Here is an 18281-nt window from a genome sequence, read left to right on the forward strand (position 1 = left end):
TGAGAGATGTCTCTGTTGCCCTGAAGAAGGAAAATTCTACCAATGTGAAGCTGACTTTGGCCTTATATATATAAACACAGAACTTAAGGTGACACTGTCTGTGAGGGGGGGATGATGGGGGAGGGTGTCTGTGATACAAGTTTAGAAATGTCCCTGAAAAACACACATTTGTGTAATTTGAATATTGGCTCAAAGCCTGTTGTTGAGACTTTGCCTTGTGACAACTTCTCTGGGTGACAACTAGCCCAGTTCTCCCCTATATAATAATAATACACAAATTATAAAGATGCAGTTTATAGTAATTCAATTAAAATAGAATCAGATAGCGTAAAACATGTCACACTGCAAAACACTGCTGTCACTGCTTGACATATCATGTCAAACAGCACTGTGGAAATGCAGAAACAGGAAATCTGTGAATAGTTTTCAGCACTGTAGTAAAGTACAATTGTGGTAAATAAATATAGATCACTGCACTTTTCCCCTGGCTCCTAGCAACTTTGTATTCTCACACTCTTCAATAATTTCAGCATGACACTGACATCTAGTGGACTTTTTAATATTTGAAAAATGTGAAAAGCCTGTTTTGCACACGTCTCTCAAACACAGAACCAGGAAACTCGGTTGAGGGAAACTGAAACTTAAGCTGTTCTTGAGCTGTTGTATGTTTTTTCTCTATTGGTGTGTAGGCTACATGCAGTGAAATGGCAGAAGCCAGTGTTTCAGTGGAGCAGTTCAGCTGTCCAGTGTGTCTAGATCTTCTGAAGGATCCAGTGGCCATTCCCTGTGGACACAGTTACTGTATGAACTGTATTACAGATTGCTGGAATCAGGATGATCTGAAGGATGTCTACAGCTGCCCTCAGTGCAGACAGACCTTCACTCCTAGACCTGCTTTAAATAAAAACACCATGCTGGCTGAAGTGGTGGAGAAACTGAAGAAGACTAAACTCCAAGCTGCTGTTCCTGCTCACTGTTACGCTGGACCTGGAGATGTGGAGTGTGACGTCTGTACTGGACGAAAACACAAAGCTGTCAAGTTCTGTCTGGTGTGTCTGGAATCTTACTGTCAAACTCATTATGAGCGTCACGAGGAATTTCGCTCAGATAAACCACACAAAGTGACTGATGCAACTGGACGATTTCAGGAGATGATCTGCCGTCAACATGAGAAGCTTCTGGAGGTTTTCTGTCGTACTGACCAGCACTGCATTTGCATGCTGTGTACGATGGATGAACATAAAAACCATGACACTGTTTCCACAGCAGCAGAGAGGATAGAGAAAGAGGTAAGAACAGAACTGGTGTGTTGTATGAGTAGTTCGCACAAAAATGAAGACCTTTCATTTAAGCGTGAACTATTTCTTCACCAAAACAATAAAATATCCACATATAAACCTCTCTTAATTACAATGCACACTTAAAGGCACATTCAGCGATTCACTCAGAGAAACATTGTTGATATTGGAACTCAACTGCCAAAACAAACACACCCCTCCCTTTAGTGCTCCTTTGGAAGCTCCGCCCCCCAAATTCATGCACAAGAGATGGTTTTATGCACACCAGCTCCAGACACTCACAACTCTCCTGCTACTAAATCTAACATCACAACAACAGCATATATGTGTGAAACATAGCAAAATGTATGTTACCCACCTATCGAGAAGAAAAAGAGCAACTTCTGCATCCGTCTTCAAGCCTTTTACCTCTCGGAGGTCTCACTGATGTTGATGCGGCTCCTAGCCCTCGACTTACAATAATCCTTCTTTTTTAGTTTATATTCGTCTGACCTTATTCTCTTGGTCTGTTTCACAGCCATTTGTCCTCCTTGGAGTTTAGAAAGTTCTCATCAGCCAGATTTGCCATTGCTCTTCTAATGAATTTCCCTCTCACTCTGCCCCCACCCCCCATTTTGTGCACGTGCAAGAACCACCCCTTGTTTCTGATTGGCCGGAGTAGTGTTGTGTGGATCGGTCTGTTCCACTTTGTTTTTGTCCCATTTACAGAGCCAGGGCTGTGTAAAAATAATAGATTTTTTTCAGCCCACCCACAGAACAGACAGCTAGCAGACTGCGAGGAGATATTTGCAAAATTTGACAAAAAGTGTATTGGATTAGAATTACTGAGTGCACCTTTAACTATAATTATTGGGTGCAATTTTGTGGTTGTTCTGTAGTGTCCCTCATGAGCTTCTTTATTAAGTTGCACTATTTACTTCAGAGCACACAAAGATTTAAAAATGTTTCAAACAGTTAAGTAGTCAGCTGATAAGTTACTGGAATAATACACCCAAAAATGGAAATTCTGCCATGACAACATTAGGTCGTTCCAAACCCATATGACTTCAGCTGAGTTCGGAATGGCATACTACTTCTTCTTATACCATTTCTGCCATATCTATATATCTATATTACAATTATATGTTTAATCATGATCATAACCTTTTTTATTTATTTTTTTTTTTGGATAACTTCTAAAGAACTGTGAGGAACTGCAACATAATAACTATCTGTAGTTTAAATTGAATTCTAAAATAATCTGCCTGACTGCCTTTCACTGGATTGAAGTCATATCAGATATCGTGTATTGTTTGTCTACTACTTAAGGAAACATTGTGACATAATGACTAACAACATCAGACTTACTCAGAATTTTATCTTAGGATGTCTAAAGTTTTTCTCCAAAACTTGGCACACACACAGAACACTACTCATATCAAGCCAGTGTTTCTCAATCCTGGTCTTTTGTTTTTTCTTTTTTTCTCCAGGCTGCTAAATACAGCCTAGCTGGTGCATGGTGGAGCGTGTGTGGTAAACTGGAGTTCGAATGTGGCTTGGGTTATTTCCTGATCCTATACCATTTCTATCGTTTCTGACAAAAAATATTGCAAAAATCCCAATACAACAGGTTGAATACTGTTTCATAGCTGGTAGGATTTCTCAATTCATGCACCATTGGCAGGTGTGGATAAAAGTTAATTTTGTGTACTATTAATGAGACAATTTAGTGTAGCCTATAATTGATCGAAGTTGGTTTAGCCTACTCTTCTTTTTCTTTCAAAAATAGTAGTAGCCTAATGCTTCTCTGGAAAAACTCACAGTGTGAATGATATCATTATGTCAGCAGCAATCATCCACTGATTAAATAGTAAGATTATTTTTTATGCTAATCCAAATAAACTTGTGTATTTTTTTATGTAATAATTCTATGGTTTACTTTTATGTATTTTTTTAACAGCAAAACTTGAAGGAGACACAGAAAATATTCCAGCAGAGAATCCAGCAGAGGGAAAAATATGTTGAGAAGCTGAGAGAGGCTATGAAGTCTCATAAGGTACGTTTTAAGAAGTTTGAGATTCAGTTAGGATTTACACCTGGTATTAAGATGCATATTTGGGGATTCGATCAAATGTGGTCATGCGAGACACATCACTGCTTACACCAGGTCGCTCATATGCATGTGCTGTGACCACTTGTGTTTGGATTTCTGATTTCATGATGACACATCAAACACTAGGTCAGTGTATTACTGCATGAAGATGAAGTACACAAATGTTATAAAAGACAAAGAAAGTGCTAAATAACCAAGTGCACTGTTTCTCCCAGAAAAAGTTTAATTTAATCTAAGCACAAATGCGACATTTAATTTAGAATTCTCAGTTATTTTAGTGAAGTACACCTGATTTAACTGAGCTTTGTGTGTGTATGGTTCTCATCTGTGTCCTTGCATGTTCTGTGACGTTCTAGTGTGCTTTTTAAAATTTTCAGATCGGATGGTTATTTCCTTTTAAAGTGGCTCGTAACAGGCACAGTTTAAACCCTGTGTTTCAGCTCATGGTTGATTGGCAGGTGATGGGTGGTGCTTTGCTGCTGTCCGGGACACATCAGGATGGATTTGTGTGGTCACATGCATTTTTGACTACAAAATCCTACCTATGTTTTGGACCACATTTACACCTTTATTACTCACTGACCAATTTTGATCAGATAAACCAAAACATATCTAAATAAATACCAGGTGTAAGCGGGGTCTGTGTGAGGAACATGAAAAGCTGATTATAATGTGTGTGTTACAGCATTCTGCAAAGACAGCAGTGGAGGACATTGAGAGGACCTTTACTGAGCTGATGTGCTGCATTGAGAGAAGCCGCTCTGAGGTGACACAGCTGATCACAGATCAGGAAAAGGATGCAGTGAGTCGAGCAGAAGGACTCTTGGAGCAACTGGATCAAGAGATTGCTGATTTGAGGAGGAGAGACGCTGAGCTCGAGCAGCTTTCACACACAGACGACAACATCCATTTCCTACAGGTTAGAGAACTTGAGAAAAACACACTGTCCATGGTTATGGCAGGAGTACTGCAAGGGTTGGCACCCTATGGAGACAACTAGCATACTGATATGAACTATCATCTAACTTGAACGACCTGGCCCCATTTGCAGATTGAGCTGGATGGGAGAGGACCAAAGGGAACTAAGCTTGTTACTATGATGTGGGCAGCGAGTCTGGACCCAGTCTAAGGTCCTGCTTGTTGTGTTTTTGGCACAATGTTGCTTATAATGTCTTTCTTTGCCTGTTGGTGTCCTAATCAGGGACCTTGGTTTGTTGAGTTTGTTGCGGTGTGTGGATGATGGTTGTTCCAGGACATCTTCTATGGATTATTTGTGTGGGCTGGAGCAAGATTGGAGCATGACAACAGGTCCGCTACAACATTGTCATTTCCAGGTGTAAACTGCAGTTGAAAATTATATTGATGTAGTGTGTCTGCCCAGCGATAGAGGCGTAGGGTTCAATGGCCTGTGCCTGTTGTGCACATTAACATGGTGAGGGCTCGATGGTCCATCCTGAGTGTAAAGGTATGGCAATACAGGAACATGTGCCAGCTTTCACAAGCTTACATGCATGCCAAGATTTCTCTCTCTCCAACCGAATATGTTTGCTCTGATGGGCTAAGAGCCTGGGAAGTGACCACCACTGGTTTCTCCATTCCATTATGCAGTTGTGAGAGGACTGCACCCACAGATGTGTTAAAGGCACCACAGGTCACCATAGCAGGCTATACTGTAGCTAGATTGAAGTGAGCTAGGACTGATGCTGAATTAGGCTGCTTTTTCAATTGATTAATTCAAGCGCAGATTCGGAATACGGGTCAGCAATTTTATGACTGCCTTTATGTTTGATTGCAGAGGATTTATCCCATAGACTGCCAATCTGAAATCCACAAACTTAATGAAAGAAACTGCAGACACATTTCTAAGTATTCAAAGTTAGATTCTGTTGACTCAGAGTTGTGAATACCTTTTTCAGGTACTCACCGTGTGATGGCATAGGTGTGAGAACAAATTTTTTGCGAGGGGTGCTGCAGTTTATGCAGAAGATCTACACATCATGTACACGCAACGAGGGCATCAGAGAACCACATGTGCCCCTGGGGATCATGTCTTTCACCATACACACATACACACACACACACACATGTTGGTGCAGCTATCATTATGAGGACTCTCCATAGACATAATGATTTTTATACTGTACAATCTATAGATTCTATCCCCTAACCTTAACCCTCACAAAAAACTCTCTGCATTTTTACATTTTCAATAAAACATCGTTTGGTATGTTTTTTAAGTGATTTGAATTATGGGGACACTAGAAATGTCCTCATAAACCACATTTATAGCATAATACCCTTGTAATTACCAGTTTGTAACCTAAAAAAATGTCCTCGTAAACCACTTAAACCTGCCCACACACACACACACACACACACACACACACACACACAAAATGCAATGGAACGTTTTCACCAGCAATTAAGTAATTCAGTAAGCCAGCCAAAGCATTCGTTTCATTCTACCACATTCAAAACAGTTGTCATGTCAGTGTGAATGAGAAATAACCATAAAACACAATATAATTGTTTAGACAAAATAGCTAATAAAATGAACCCATAGGCTAAAATATTAGGCTATTAAGAAATGTCCTACCTATTTCTTGAAGACCCCAAATGTGGCCTTGCGCTCAGGGGTGTTGCTAATCAATGTCTTCATGGGATTTTCAATATCCAAGTTGTCAGTGATCTCCTTGTGTATGTGCATTAATCCAGAATGTGTGAGTCTTTGCTGACTCATGCTACTTTGCAGCCAAGTATCGTATTTAGCCATAGCGAAAGTGTAAAGTATTGCATCAAACTACTCTTCTTTATTAATTAAAATGACTGATCACAACAAATGTCATATTATTTAGTAAAAGTATAAAAATGATCTCAGTAGTGAGCTTCAATAAGTTTAAATACATACAATATGATGCTTGCAGAATGGAGAGCCCTGCCCACAAGCGTTACAAATCTCTCCAAAACAGGACACGATTTTTATTAACATAAATGACAGATATACTGAAGGCAGAAATGTTATTGTATATACTGCATAAATACAATGAAATACACCGATCAGCCACAGCATTAAAACCATCTGCCTAATATTGTGTAGGTTCCTGTTAGAGTAGAGTGATGTTTCTCTCTTAAGCCAAAAAAAGACAACAGGAGGCATAGGATGAAGGGCTTAAAAAGAGTGGCTTTTATTAGAGCTCAATCAAGCACCTCGTGCCACCAAAACAGTGCCAACCCGCATCTCAGAATAGCATTCTGAGATGATATTCTTCTCACCACAATTGTACAGAGCGTTTATCTGAGTTATCGTAGACTTTGTCTGTTCAAACCAGTCTGGCCATTCTCTGTTGACCTCTCTCATCAACAAGGCATTTCCGTCAACAGAACTGCCGCTCACTGGATGTTTTTTGTTTTTGGCACCATACGGAGTAAATTCTAGAGACTGTTGTGTGTGAAAATCCCAGGAGATCAGCAGTTACAGAAATACTCAAACCAGCCCATCTGGCACCAACAATCATCCATGCGATTATCTAATCAGCCAATCGTGTGACAGCAGTGAAGTGCATAAAATCACGTAGATTCAGGCCAGGAGCTTCTGTTAATGTTCACATAAACCAACAGAATGGGGAAATTTTTTTATCTCAGTGATTTGGACCGTGGCATGATTGTTGGTGTCAGATGGGCTGGTATGAGTATTTCTGTAACTGCTGATCTCCTGGGATTTTCACACACAATAGTCTCTAGAATTTACTCCGAATGGTGCCAAAAACAGAAAACATCCACTGACGCTTCCTCCAATCTGAGCACTTTAGGCTCTGGTATACACATGACTGGCTCGGCACATATCTTTACATTTCTATGTTCTTTGCACATTCTTTATTATCAAAACAATGTACAAGAAAGTTCACATTGTGTAAGTGGCAAATACTAGAATTTGTAGCTTTAAAGGGGTCATGACATGCATATTTTTTTATTCAGTTGTCTTCCTTGAGGTTCACTTATAATTTTAGAAAAGTTTGTTTGCACAGAAAGACAGTTATAATGTAGAATTACATGACCTTTTTGGTCGTTGGCCAAACGCTCAGTTTTCTGAGTACTTCACCTTTAAGACACGCCCACTGTTATGATTGGCTAACATCGTTGAAAAGCAAATGCCCTCCCGCCATTACAAGTGTGGAACTGTATTTTCCAAGAATGAAAACTTGCAAGCGATTTATGAAATCCCCTAAAAGCACTCAGTCCAGGCAATCATTGATTGTCCAAATTTATGTAAACCACACAATCAAACTACAACAGTTGTTTGACTGAAATATCAATAGAAAATGAAACAAAATCGTCACACTGTTTCTCCCCAATACTTATCAGGCATACAAGATTTGGTAATAAAATAATGCTATTAAACAGCAAAAATTGTCAAACACAAGCTATTAATAAATGTGTTTCCAGCTGTAGGGCGAGTGTTATAAGGGACGTTCGAACCAGGGATTCCCCTGTCTCATCTCCCGGCTTCAATTCGCATCCCGTGTCAGGAAATAAGCGATGTTCGCCGGCTGGAGAATCACCCTTGAATGATTTGCCTGTGGACCAGGGGAGGGGGTCTCCCTCGATAAATGTTCTGCTTAAAAATGGGAAAATGGGTGTTCCGATGCATTCATTTTGGCCAAAATGTGGGACATCATGGCTAATACGAGACAGATGAGAAAGCAGGCAGCCTTACTACTATATATTTTACCACTGATATTCATTGCGTACTACTCTCAGTGTTGTATCCCAGCTGCTTTCTCTCTCTGTCAACTCACCAGTTGCGACGATTACGTATGTTGTGGAGGTGGGGACTATGCAAATGACACTGCACTGTGACTTAACAATGTAGCCAATTTCAAAGTGAGTCTTTTTTGTAGGGTGGAAACAATGAATGTTCTTTTCGGACTGGAGAGGAAGTTTTGAGTTCTAAAACTTACAATATGTTTTTATAGTACAATGACCTCTTATATGTCAAACTATCAAGGAAAATGTTATTCCTCATGTCATGACCCTTTTAATGTGCAAGAATGTGTTGGATACTGTGAAAGTGCTGGATTGGGGTGGTGAAAGTAAGTTATTAAAAATGAAGTCAAGTCAATTGCTTTTTAATGTTTTTTTTTGTTTTTTGTTTTTCTGTAGAGATTTCCGTCTCTGTCTGCACCTCCTGAATCTACAGACGATGTCAGTTTCCTTTGTTCTTTTGATGGCATAACAGAATCTGTCTGTCAACTGAGAGAGAAATTGGAGGATTTCTGCAAGGAGATAAAGAGGATATCGGGTAAAGAACTGGAGACTCATCTGCTCTCAGAAATGAGTCATACACATCATCATCATGTAGAAAATCGTAGAAATGTTGAAGGAATGGCTGTAGATATAATTTTCTCTTTACATGAAATTTACATTGTTTGTTGATTTCCACAGTCACACACAGCAACACTCTTCCCAGGACCAGAGAGGACTTCCTACTATGTAAGTCACGTAGAAAACAAACTCAAAATCACATATTAAGTGTGCTTCCTAAGGGACCTCGTTGATTTTTCAAATAAAAAAGAACGCATGTTCAGTGTTCACATTTGTTATTAATGAAATACTTTTTTAAACACCCAGTTAAAATGCATTCTGCTGCCATCAAATGAGAGTAACAAAACCTCCATTACTTTTGCAATGTTTTTATCCTTGAGAGTAAACAACCTTTGATAATTTTTTTCAGAATATGAGACTCAATATTTAGTAAACCAATGAAAGAAAAACTACAGTTACAATTTTGTAATTATTAAACTACTATTAAAATAGTTAATAGTTAATATTTTAAGATGGTACTCATGATGAAACACTGTAGCCACACACCTGTTGTCAGAAATAAACCCATGGTAAATGAAACTTTGAGGGTGTGCAGTGACCAGAAAGGCACTGGACATGGGCAAAGAAGAGTTTAGCTACTTTTGGCAACTGGCATCTTTTAAGAATGGTTATTTTCCCTTAACTCTTACTCAGGCCTCTGTAGTGCTAATACTTAAGCAGAACTATAACCCAGAGGAATGTGGCAATGGGAGGCCTGTAAGCCTTCTAAACGCTGACTTTAATTGCTCAAGTAGCTGGCGTGCCATCTGGATCCTTGTTTACTTAAAATAGTTTCTGAAGACCAGATGGATTTATTGGGGTATGGTAATTAATTATTGATAATTATTCAATAATTATTGGCTTTTAAATATTGTTCTCTCTCCAACCACCTCGTCTGCTAGTGAAATGGTATATACTGGAAAGGTTTATTTTTTGCCTGTATTTTACCTCTTGGATATGCCTTCTATACTCTGCCCCTGATGCAAACGTGAGAGCAAATTTTCATGGCCCCAGTATTTCCTCCTTACCAGAGGTACTTGTCTATCCTTTATCACCTTTACAACCTCTCCATAGCTTTAAAAAGCTCACAGCGTTTCTCAGGGATGTTTTTAGGGGAGGTATGTCATTGTGTTTCGCTCCATGCTTATAAGCTCTTGCTTTTTGTTGCTGACCCCATTAATTCGGTTCAGAATATTTAACAAAATCTTAACACCTTTGGAACCTTTTCAGATACAAGCTTAAAATGTGTTAATGGAATGTTCCAAAATCCATCTTCTCAATACAGTGGAAGTGGATCGTGGCTCGGTCTACAGTTTAGAAAAGGACCCAAAAGTATCACAAAGTAGGGCTTTCATGATTCCAGAATTTAATGAAAAAGTAATCTTGTCCTCACCCTTTATGATATCATTAAACTATTCGTGTTCTTCTGTTTTGCACTTACATCTCTATACTCTTTGGGAACTTTCACACAATATAGTACACATTTACATTCAAGACCTTTTGAAATAATTTCTATCATTTTCGGGACACTGATTGTCTCATGCATCCACAAGTGTCTCTCTGTCTAAAACATTTTGATGTCAAATTTAACAAATGCATTTGCATTTTTACAACATTAAAAAATAACTGAGTTAAATGCTGAATTTAATCACAAGATTTTAAATGAGACCCCTCCCCCAAGAATGTGCAAATTAGCTTTCCAGGGGGTCTCCTGTTGCATTCAGGGGGTCTGAGGACCCCCAAGACCCCAGTAATTCACACATTGTTAATGCATCTCTGCATATGAGAGAAAATCAAACAGGTTTGGAACAACATCGGGTTGAGTAAATTAGGACAGATGTTTTAGGGTGAATTATTCCTTTAATATTTCTTCTGAGCCATCCACCTTGATTGCTATCTTTGGTGTCCCAACTGGATGAGTATACTAAGAAGTTTGCCAATATTATTGCTTTTGCTTAGTCTATAGCTTGCAGACAAATTCTGCTGCATTGGAAATCTTCTAAGCCTCCTTCCACTCTCTCATGGTTGGAAGATTACATGATTTTCTCTAATTTGAAAAAATTAAGTTCACACTACTGTTATATTTTATAAGTACAGGGATCATTAACTTCACTTTATTAAGAGTACATAATTTGATTTGCTAATTATTATTATTTTTTTTTTTTTATGTTCACAAAAAATTGTATTCCTGATTCCACTGTGTTTTGTCTATCAGATTCACAGCAGCTCACTCTGGATGTAAATACCGCACATCAATACCTCCGTCTGTCAGAGGGGAAAAGAGTGGCCACTTACAGTTACAACAAGTATCCTGATCATCCAGACAGATTTGATAGATATCTTCAAGTGTTGTGTAGAGAGAGTGTGTGTGGACGCTGTTACTGGGAGATTGAATGGACTGGGAGTGTGTTTATATCAGTGTCATATAAGAGCATCAGCAGGAAGGGAAATGGTTATGAGTGTAGATTTGGACATAATGATCAGTCCTGGGGTTTGTCCTGCTCATCCTTCAGGTGTTCATTCTGGCATGATACAATAGACACTGATCTCCCTGTAGTGTGCAGCTCCTGTAGAATAGGAGTGTATGTTGATCACAGTGCAGGAACTCTGTGCTTCTACAGTGTCTCTGACACAATGACCCTCATCCACAGAGTCCAGACCACATTCACCCAGCCTCTATATCCTGGATTTGGGGTTTATAAGAGCTCAAAAGTGAAATTGTGATCTAACAACAGTATAGATCATAGAGAGATCAGCATGAGAAACCAGATACAGTTAGATGCTATTTGGGTCTTATATTTTCTAATCATTAAATCAAAACTACGGCTGAACTTCTGTAACACTGATTGTGGATGCTTTTGTGTGTCCCTTGAGTTATTGTCCATCCTGTTATGTCATGACATTGTGACCTTTAATAGTTATGAAACTGTGTCACACACTGGACGTGACATCAACCATAAATTGTGTAACTTGTCTGTTTTACGCTATTGTTTAATTTTTTTATATGAGTCATATGTGGTCTGGCATAACATCTCAACAAATGCCGTACACAGACATTTTGAGGGGCAGTGGCCCAAACCATAAAAAATGGCATGTTGTTTTGATAATTAAAGACATTAAACTACATTACTGGATGCATGCGTAAACACCCTCTCAACACCCCTTATGTGACTTAATGGTTGCCGTTTGGTCACTACACAAGTGAATAAATCAGGGGTGTCAAATTCATTTAGGCAAAGGCTTGAAATGGACAAAACCAATGGCAAGCCGAATTGACTTTTATTCATTCACAGGATATGAATGGTTGATATCAACATTTCCAATTTTCACTAGTTAAAATTCTAACTCTTGATATCAAGAATGTAATTTTCACTAGTGGAAATGCCAGTTGTTGTATATAATTACATTGTGTGTTGTGTTGTCAATAATTACATTTGCAGATTTTTTTTATATCTATAATTGACAATTTTAATTTCTGATATCTGTAATGTAATTGTTACTAGTAAGAAAGTCTTTTTAGATATCATTAATTACACTCCATATTATTGATATCTGAAATCCATTTCCATTAATTAATTTCTTGATATCAGGAACTGATTTTTACTAGTAAGAAGTACACTCTTGATATCAAGAATCAGAATTTCAACTAGTGAAAATTGAATTGTTGATATCTGTAATTACCTTTGCATAGTTTTGGCGCCCTTTTAACTTTTAATCACATGTAGGATATGAATTGTTGATATCAACAATTACATTTTCACTAGTTAAAATGCTAATTCTGATATCAGGAATGTATTTTCTACTAGTAGAAATGCAAATTGTTGATATCAGTAATTACATTTCCACTAGTAAAAACATGAATTCTTGATATCAACAATGACATCATCACTCACGGAAATACATTCTTGATATCAAAAATGGGATTTCAGCTAGTAAAAACCGTCATTCTTGATATCTGTAACTGAATTCTTACGTGTTAGAAAGGAATTGTTACATGTTAAAATTTCATTTTTACTAGTTAAAATGGTCATTTCAGATATCATAAATTCCTTTTTGGATATGTGCATAATAATGAGTAGTACTTACGCATTCCTTCGTATACTTTTATTTTTCATATCAACACCACAAGGTGTATATTATTTTTATATATAATTAAATTGTATGATTTTGTAATGTGTATCGAGATATATCCATCTGCAGAGCCGCAGAGCCACAGCAGTTTCAGGACTGATGTGTTGTTAGTAGATTAGCCCCATCTACCGTTTGGAGCATAATTTCTTTCATTTGTTTGCTTTTGCGATTTTGATTTGATTACTATCTAAAACATTTAATGGTAGCCTTTTCAATACTTTTCAATAAGGTTCCATGTGTTAACATTAGTTACAGTAGGTTTCATGAATTAGCAAAGAACATTTTTTAACAGCATTTATTAATCACTGTTAATGTTAATGGATAAAACATTGTTCTTTGTTATTTTATATTTTATGAACTAATGTTAAATTTACAACTTCTAATTTTAAAAATACATTAGTAAGTGTTGAAATTAATATTAACCAAGATTAACAAATGCTGTTAAAATATTGCTCATTGTTTTTCAAGTTGACTAATGTTAACAAATGAAACTTTATTGTAAGGTGTTTCCCATTTGACTATATTATATGTGATCATTTGATTTCCTTCCTGTTCATAAAGTTACAAAGAGTACTTAAAATTGACACAAAGAATGGGCATTTAATGTCATATGTATTTAATCCTATCAAATTCAAAATAAACTTTCAATAAACATTAATTACAAAGCCTAACAAAACATGTACATTGCAAAATTAAAAAAAGAAATTACATCATAAGAAATCTAAATAATTATAAATTAAACTAAAATAATGATTTAAACAACAAAAGTTTGAGTGACTCAAAACAAAAGCATTTTTAAAAAATACAACCCGAATGCTAATCGAACTGTTTCCAGAATAATATTCGTTATGACAACCAATTTAAGCTTCTATAAGAATAATAATAAATACATGTAAAGAGATCCAGTAGTTGGCAGATAAACACTTTGCTTAATAAAGTAACTGATTACCAAAAATGCTAGATTTAATAAAACTTTACATAGACAACAACTTACCGTGCTCTCCGACATGATTGTTCTGTCATTGTTCTGTCAACATCAGTCCGTAGACTGTGGGCCTGAAACTGCTGTGACTTAAGGCCGATTTAGACTTGTGTGTCAAACCTACAGCTCTGTGGCTCAGCAGATGCATACTATTGTGTGTAATGTATCTATGTGCTGTTGATAAATGTATGAAAACATGTTCCATCTCTTTGCATAAAATCATAGGCTAAATTAATGTTTGGGTATTAGGAACAAAGAGGAGTAGACATAAAATTCTAACAAACATGGTACTACGTGAACTAGAATGAGCTCACCTGGTGTGCCTATGTGTGTAAATAATGGTTTTCACATTTTACTTTTTACTTAACCTTTGATAAAATAAATTGGCTAAATCCTTTGATTTTTTTTTTTTTCGTTATTATTTTATGCACTTTAGTTTAAAATGGAATGCACTAATTTAACAGCCGGTGCCTCGTTTCCCAATAACGATTGATCTTAGCGGTTAAGGTGTTTTCTACAAGCGATTTTACAAATGTTCATTATTTTTTAACTGCTCTTAACATGAACGTGTGAGGACGCAGTTTAAGTGCTACTTAAGAGATGCTGTCCATAAACGTGAAGTGTTGAAATGTGACCGTATAGTGCTGCTCGTCATTGCAACTTCATTATGTGTGCGCGTAACCTTAAAAACGATTGTAATTTACCTCTCTGGAAATATTTAAAAATATTTTCTTAAATGTACAACTTAATTCAACACATAATTGCATTTTGTTTTGCAGAACGATATATTTCTTTTACACAATCACTGCTTTGTTCATCAGATGTGCATTTTAATATTTTGTTTTTGAAAATGTTCTGTGGTTCGAGATTAAAGCTTCCAGGATTAGTGAAGACAGCGGAGGCCCTGTGTATGGTCCTACAAATGACAACAAGCATTAATTTAATATAACGAGGTTCACTGTGTTATTGCGGAGCGCAAAATAAGGAGACGCGTGGAAGCTGCGTTTTAGGGACATTTACCAATCAAAGGGGGATCTGCTCTTTACTCCAAAAAAATGATAACTGTAACAGCAATGCTACACAACACATGGTGCGGGCGAGAGTGCCCTTGTGTCAGAGAGGAAGAGGAGACAATATACTGTATGGACAACTTTCATGCACAGCAGCAAGTTATTGACTTTTCCTTCTCTCTCTGATTGTAATTTTTACAGTTCCCTGCAACAATCATGCCACCACTTTGTTGTTACCAACTAGTCCACAAATAACTTTTATTTGTTTACTTATTAATTTATCTGTTCATCCAATATTGACTAACCATTTTACGCATTCATTATTATTGTCATTAATCTTTTCGGTTAAAAAATAAATAAAATAAAACGAATGTATATTGATATTAAATGAGCATAAAGTGAAGCTATAGTTGTTTAAACTGTATTAGGTGTCATTTCGCATTTGTCCTGCAGGTGTCTGCGTAAGTCTGTGTCCTTACGATGCTCTTAGCACTGTACGATTACTCCAGAGCACTCTTTAATCTACAAGCATTTTCAAGTACTACTTAAGTTACAATGCTTTTGGGAAACGGCCGCAAATCTAAGATGAATCGTAAGATGGATTCTACGATTCACTTAGGATTACAATGCTTTTGGGAAATGAGGCCCTAGAATGTTCTTTTCAATAATAACATGGTGCTGTCGGGTTTATCTGTCTCGTTGCGGCATCTTGTGGACTTAGGAAACAACATCAATTTAAATATCTGGTGACTTGAAAATACGAATTTACTGGTAAATTTTAGAATTCTAGTCTCTTAGCTCTGTTGACAGCATTAACAATTACCTTGGCTATCTAACTAAAAATGATAGACCTCATATATATATATATATATATATATATATATATATACACACATATATATTGCTTGTATTTAAGATTTACACATTTCAATTTCAAAACAGAATAATTGTGTGATCTTTAGTTAATATTAATACAACTTTAATTTATTCAAGTTTTATTGATTTAATATTGTTAAAGATCGCTAATTATAATTTGATGAAATTTTGTTATGAAATTAAAATGCGTAAATGTAATATATATATATATATATATATATATATACATATGGAATACATTCCATAAAAATAACTGAGAATTCCATAATGTTTGTGCTTTGATTAAATGCAAGTCTAATTTTGGTTGTTATAGTGCACCCATTATTATAATAGTTTTTTCGTGCTGTCTTCTTGCACTTTATTACCATACAGTAACATACAGACGTACAATATTAGCATCCTAGAACATTCATTTATGTTATGCGCTATTGTTTACATTTACATTTATGCATTTGGCAGACGCTTTTATCCAAAGCGACTTACAGTGCACTTATTACAGGGACAATCCCCCTGGAGAAACCTGGAGTTAAGTGCCTTGCTCAAGGACACAATGGTGGTGGCTGTGGGGATTGATTACCAGTTATATGCTTTAGCCCACTACGCCACCACCACTCACGTAACACCCGTGTAACACCCATTCCTCCTCAATTATGGCTTAGCAGGTAAGAAGACTTTTTCCTTGGGCAGATAGCAGCAGATGGGAGGTGTTTAGAGCAGGGAGCGATTCTTTTATTACTGTCAGGGCCGTAGCTAGTGGGGTAAAAGGTGGTAATGATTCTAGGGGCCCAAAGGTCCAGGGGCCCCCACAACAAATTCTAAACTATATTATTTTATAGGAAAGAGGCCCAGAGCAATATACAGTCAGGGGGCCCAGATTACCTTGCTACGGCCCTGATTATTGGTTTTCCATGTCAGAAAAAGCATGAAAGAGCAATGTCAATTTTAAATGCTCATTTAAAACCATCAAACTATAGCTAAGATTAATTATTCAGACAAAAGGCATCCCGACTGTAACTCCGTCGGCACGCGGACTGCACAACAACCCTTATTTATGAATAATGAGCAGTATATTGCAGCATTCATGAAGGTTTAAGTTTATAAAATGTTAGTTGGAATGAATAAAATGTACACCTGCTCCTTCTGTACTCCCTTTATCCCATTCGCGATTACATTTATTAAGACGTCATGAAAACAAATACATTACAAAATCATAGTTTATTCAATATAAAAATAGTATATTATAAATATGAGACTAAACTCCCAGTCAGCATATGATGTGGCTTGCGATCTCTTATGCGTTGTCCATTAGAGACAACACCTCACAACAGCACCAGTTTTGTGCCCAGCAACAAGATTTTTCTGCGTACGGCGTGTGTAGTTTTCAGTGAGTGGTAGTTCGGGACAATATTTAATTAAAATTGAGCCAAATATACAGAGTGGTACAAACTGTTATTCTGGCTAAAAGGATTAAGGCAGTAGAAGATGCACGGGTTGGCCAATCAGATGAAAGGGGTGTTGCAGTGCCTCCCAAATATGCAAATCTAATATTCTTTTTATTTCTTTTAACAATGGACAAAAACGAAAAATGTAAATGAATTCTCATTTTCCATTTCTGAAACATAAAAATAAAACTGTTTACCCACATGGAATGTCTCCCTCCATTTTTAACCTGCTACTATTGGTGCCAAAAGTGGATTCAAGGAAAAACCAGGTCTCATTTATATTCATAAACTCATTACCATAGCTATTCTTACCTGTTATAATTGTATTTTTAGATTTCGATAATAGTGTTTTTACTAGTTAAAATCACATTGAAGATATCAGTAATTCTATTTTCACTAGTTGCAAAGGCTATTTTAGATATCAAGGCAATAATTGTTACAAGTAGATCTCCCTTTACTGATATCAATAATTATATTGCTACTAGTAAAATGTTCATTCTTGATATCAACAATTGAATTACAACTAGTGAAAATGCTCATTTTTGATATCAGTAATTGAATTTCAACATGTTACATTTGGTATTTCTGATATCTGGAAGTGGATTTCAGATATCAATAATTTGGAGTGTAATTAATGATATCTAACAAGACTTTCTTACTAGTTGCAATTACATTACAGATATCAGAAATTAAAATGGTCACTAGTGAAAACCGAATTACTGATATCAAAAATTAGCATTTTTATTAGTTGGAATTCAATTGTTGAAAAATTGGCATTTCCACAAGTAGAAATTACATTCTTTATATCAAAAATTCTATTTTTACTAGTAAGAAAAGAATTGTTCATATGTGAAACTGGAATTTCAACTAGTAAGAAACTAATTTTTGATATCAATAATTGCGTTTTGAATAAAAGTGAATGACTTATCGGTGTGAAACTTTGCTAGTGAAAATTCAGTTATAGATATCAAACATTATGTTTTTTACTAGATGAAATTCCATTTTGATATCAAGAATGTGATTTCAGCGAGTGAAAATTGAATTGTTGATATGAACAATTCATATCCTGCGAATGAATAAAAGCTAAAA

At 36.5% G+C, this 18281-nt stretch overlaps 1 protein-coding gene across 1 annotated transcript; it reads left to right on the forward strand.

Moving 5' to 3' along the window:
- The first annotated feature begins 618 nt into the window (after positions 1-618).
- LOC127420715 (E3 ubiquitin-protein ligase TRIM16-like) lies at positions 619-15714 on the forward strand. Its single transcript, XM_051663213.1, has 6 exons — positions 619-1289; positions 3238-3333; positions 4076-4309; positions 8551-8689; positions 8833-8880; positions 10967-15714. Exons 1-6 carry the CDS (start codon positions 705-707, stop codon positions 11473-11475), a joined length of 1611 nt encoding a protein of 536 aa, XP_051519173.1. The 5' UTR covers positions 619-704; the 3' UTR covers positions 11476-15714.
- Positions 15715-18281: the final 2567 nt, after the last annotated feature.

The sequence above is a fragment of the Myxocyprinus asiaticus genome, chromosome 30 (genome assembly GCF_019703515.2).
Source record: "Myxocyprinus asiaticus isolate MX2 ecotype Aquarium Trade chromosome 30, UBuf_Myxa_2, whole genome shotgun sequence".
In the NCBI taxonomy this organism is placed as follows: Eukaryota; Metazoa; Chordata; class Actinopteri; order Cypriniformes; family Catostomidae; genus Myxocyprinus; species Myxocyprinus asiaticus.

What these genes read in the sequence shown, in the direction of transcription:
- LOC127420715 (XM_051663213.1), top strand. Translation starts at nt 705, where the DNA reads ATGGCAGAAGCCAGTGTTTCAGTGGAGCAGTTCAGCTGTCCAGTGTGT. An exon ending in CAGAGAGGATAGAGAAAGAG is followed by an intron (nt 1,290 to 3,237) that starts GTAAGAACAGAA and finishes TTTTTTTAACAG; the next exon opens with CAAAACTTGAAGGAGACACA. An exon ending in GGAGATAAAGAGGATATCGG is followed by an intron (nt 8,690 to 8,832) that starts GTAAAGAACTGG and finishes TGATTTCCACAG; the next exon opens with TCACACACAGCAACACTCTT.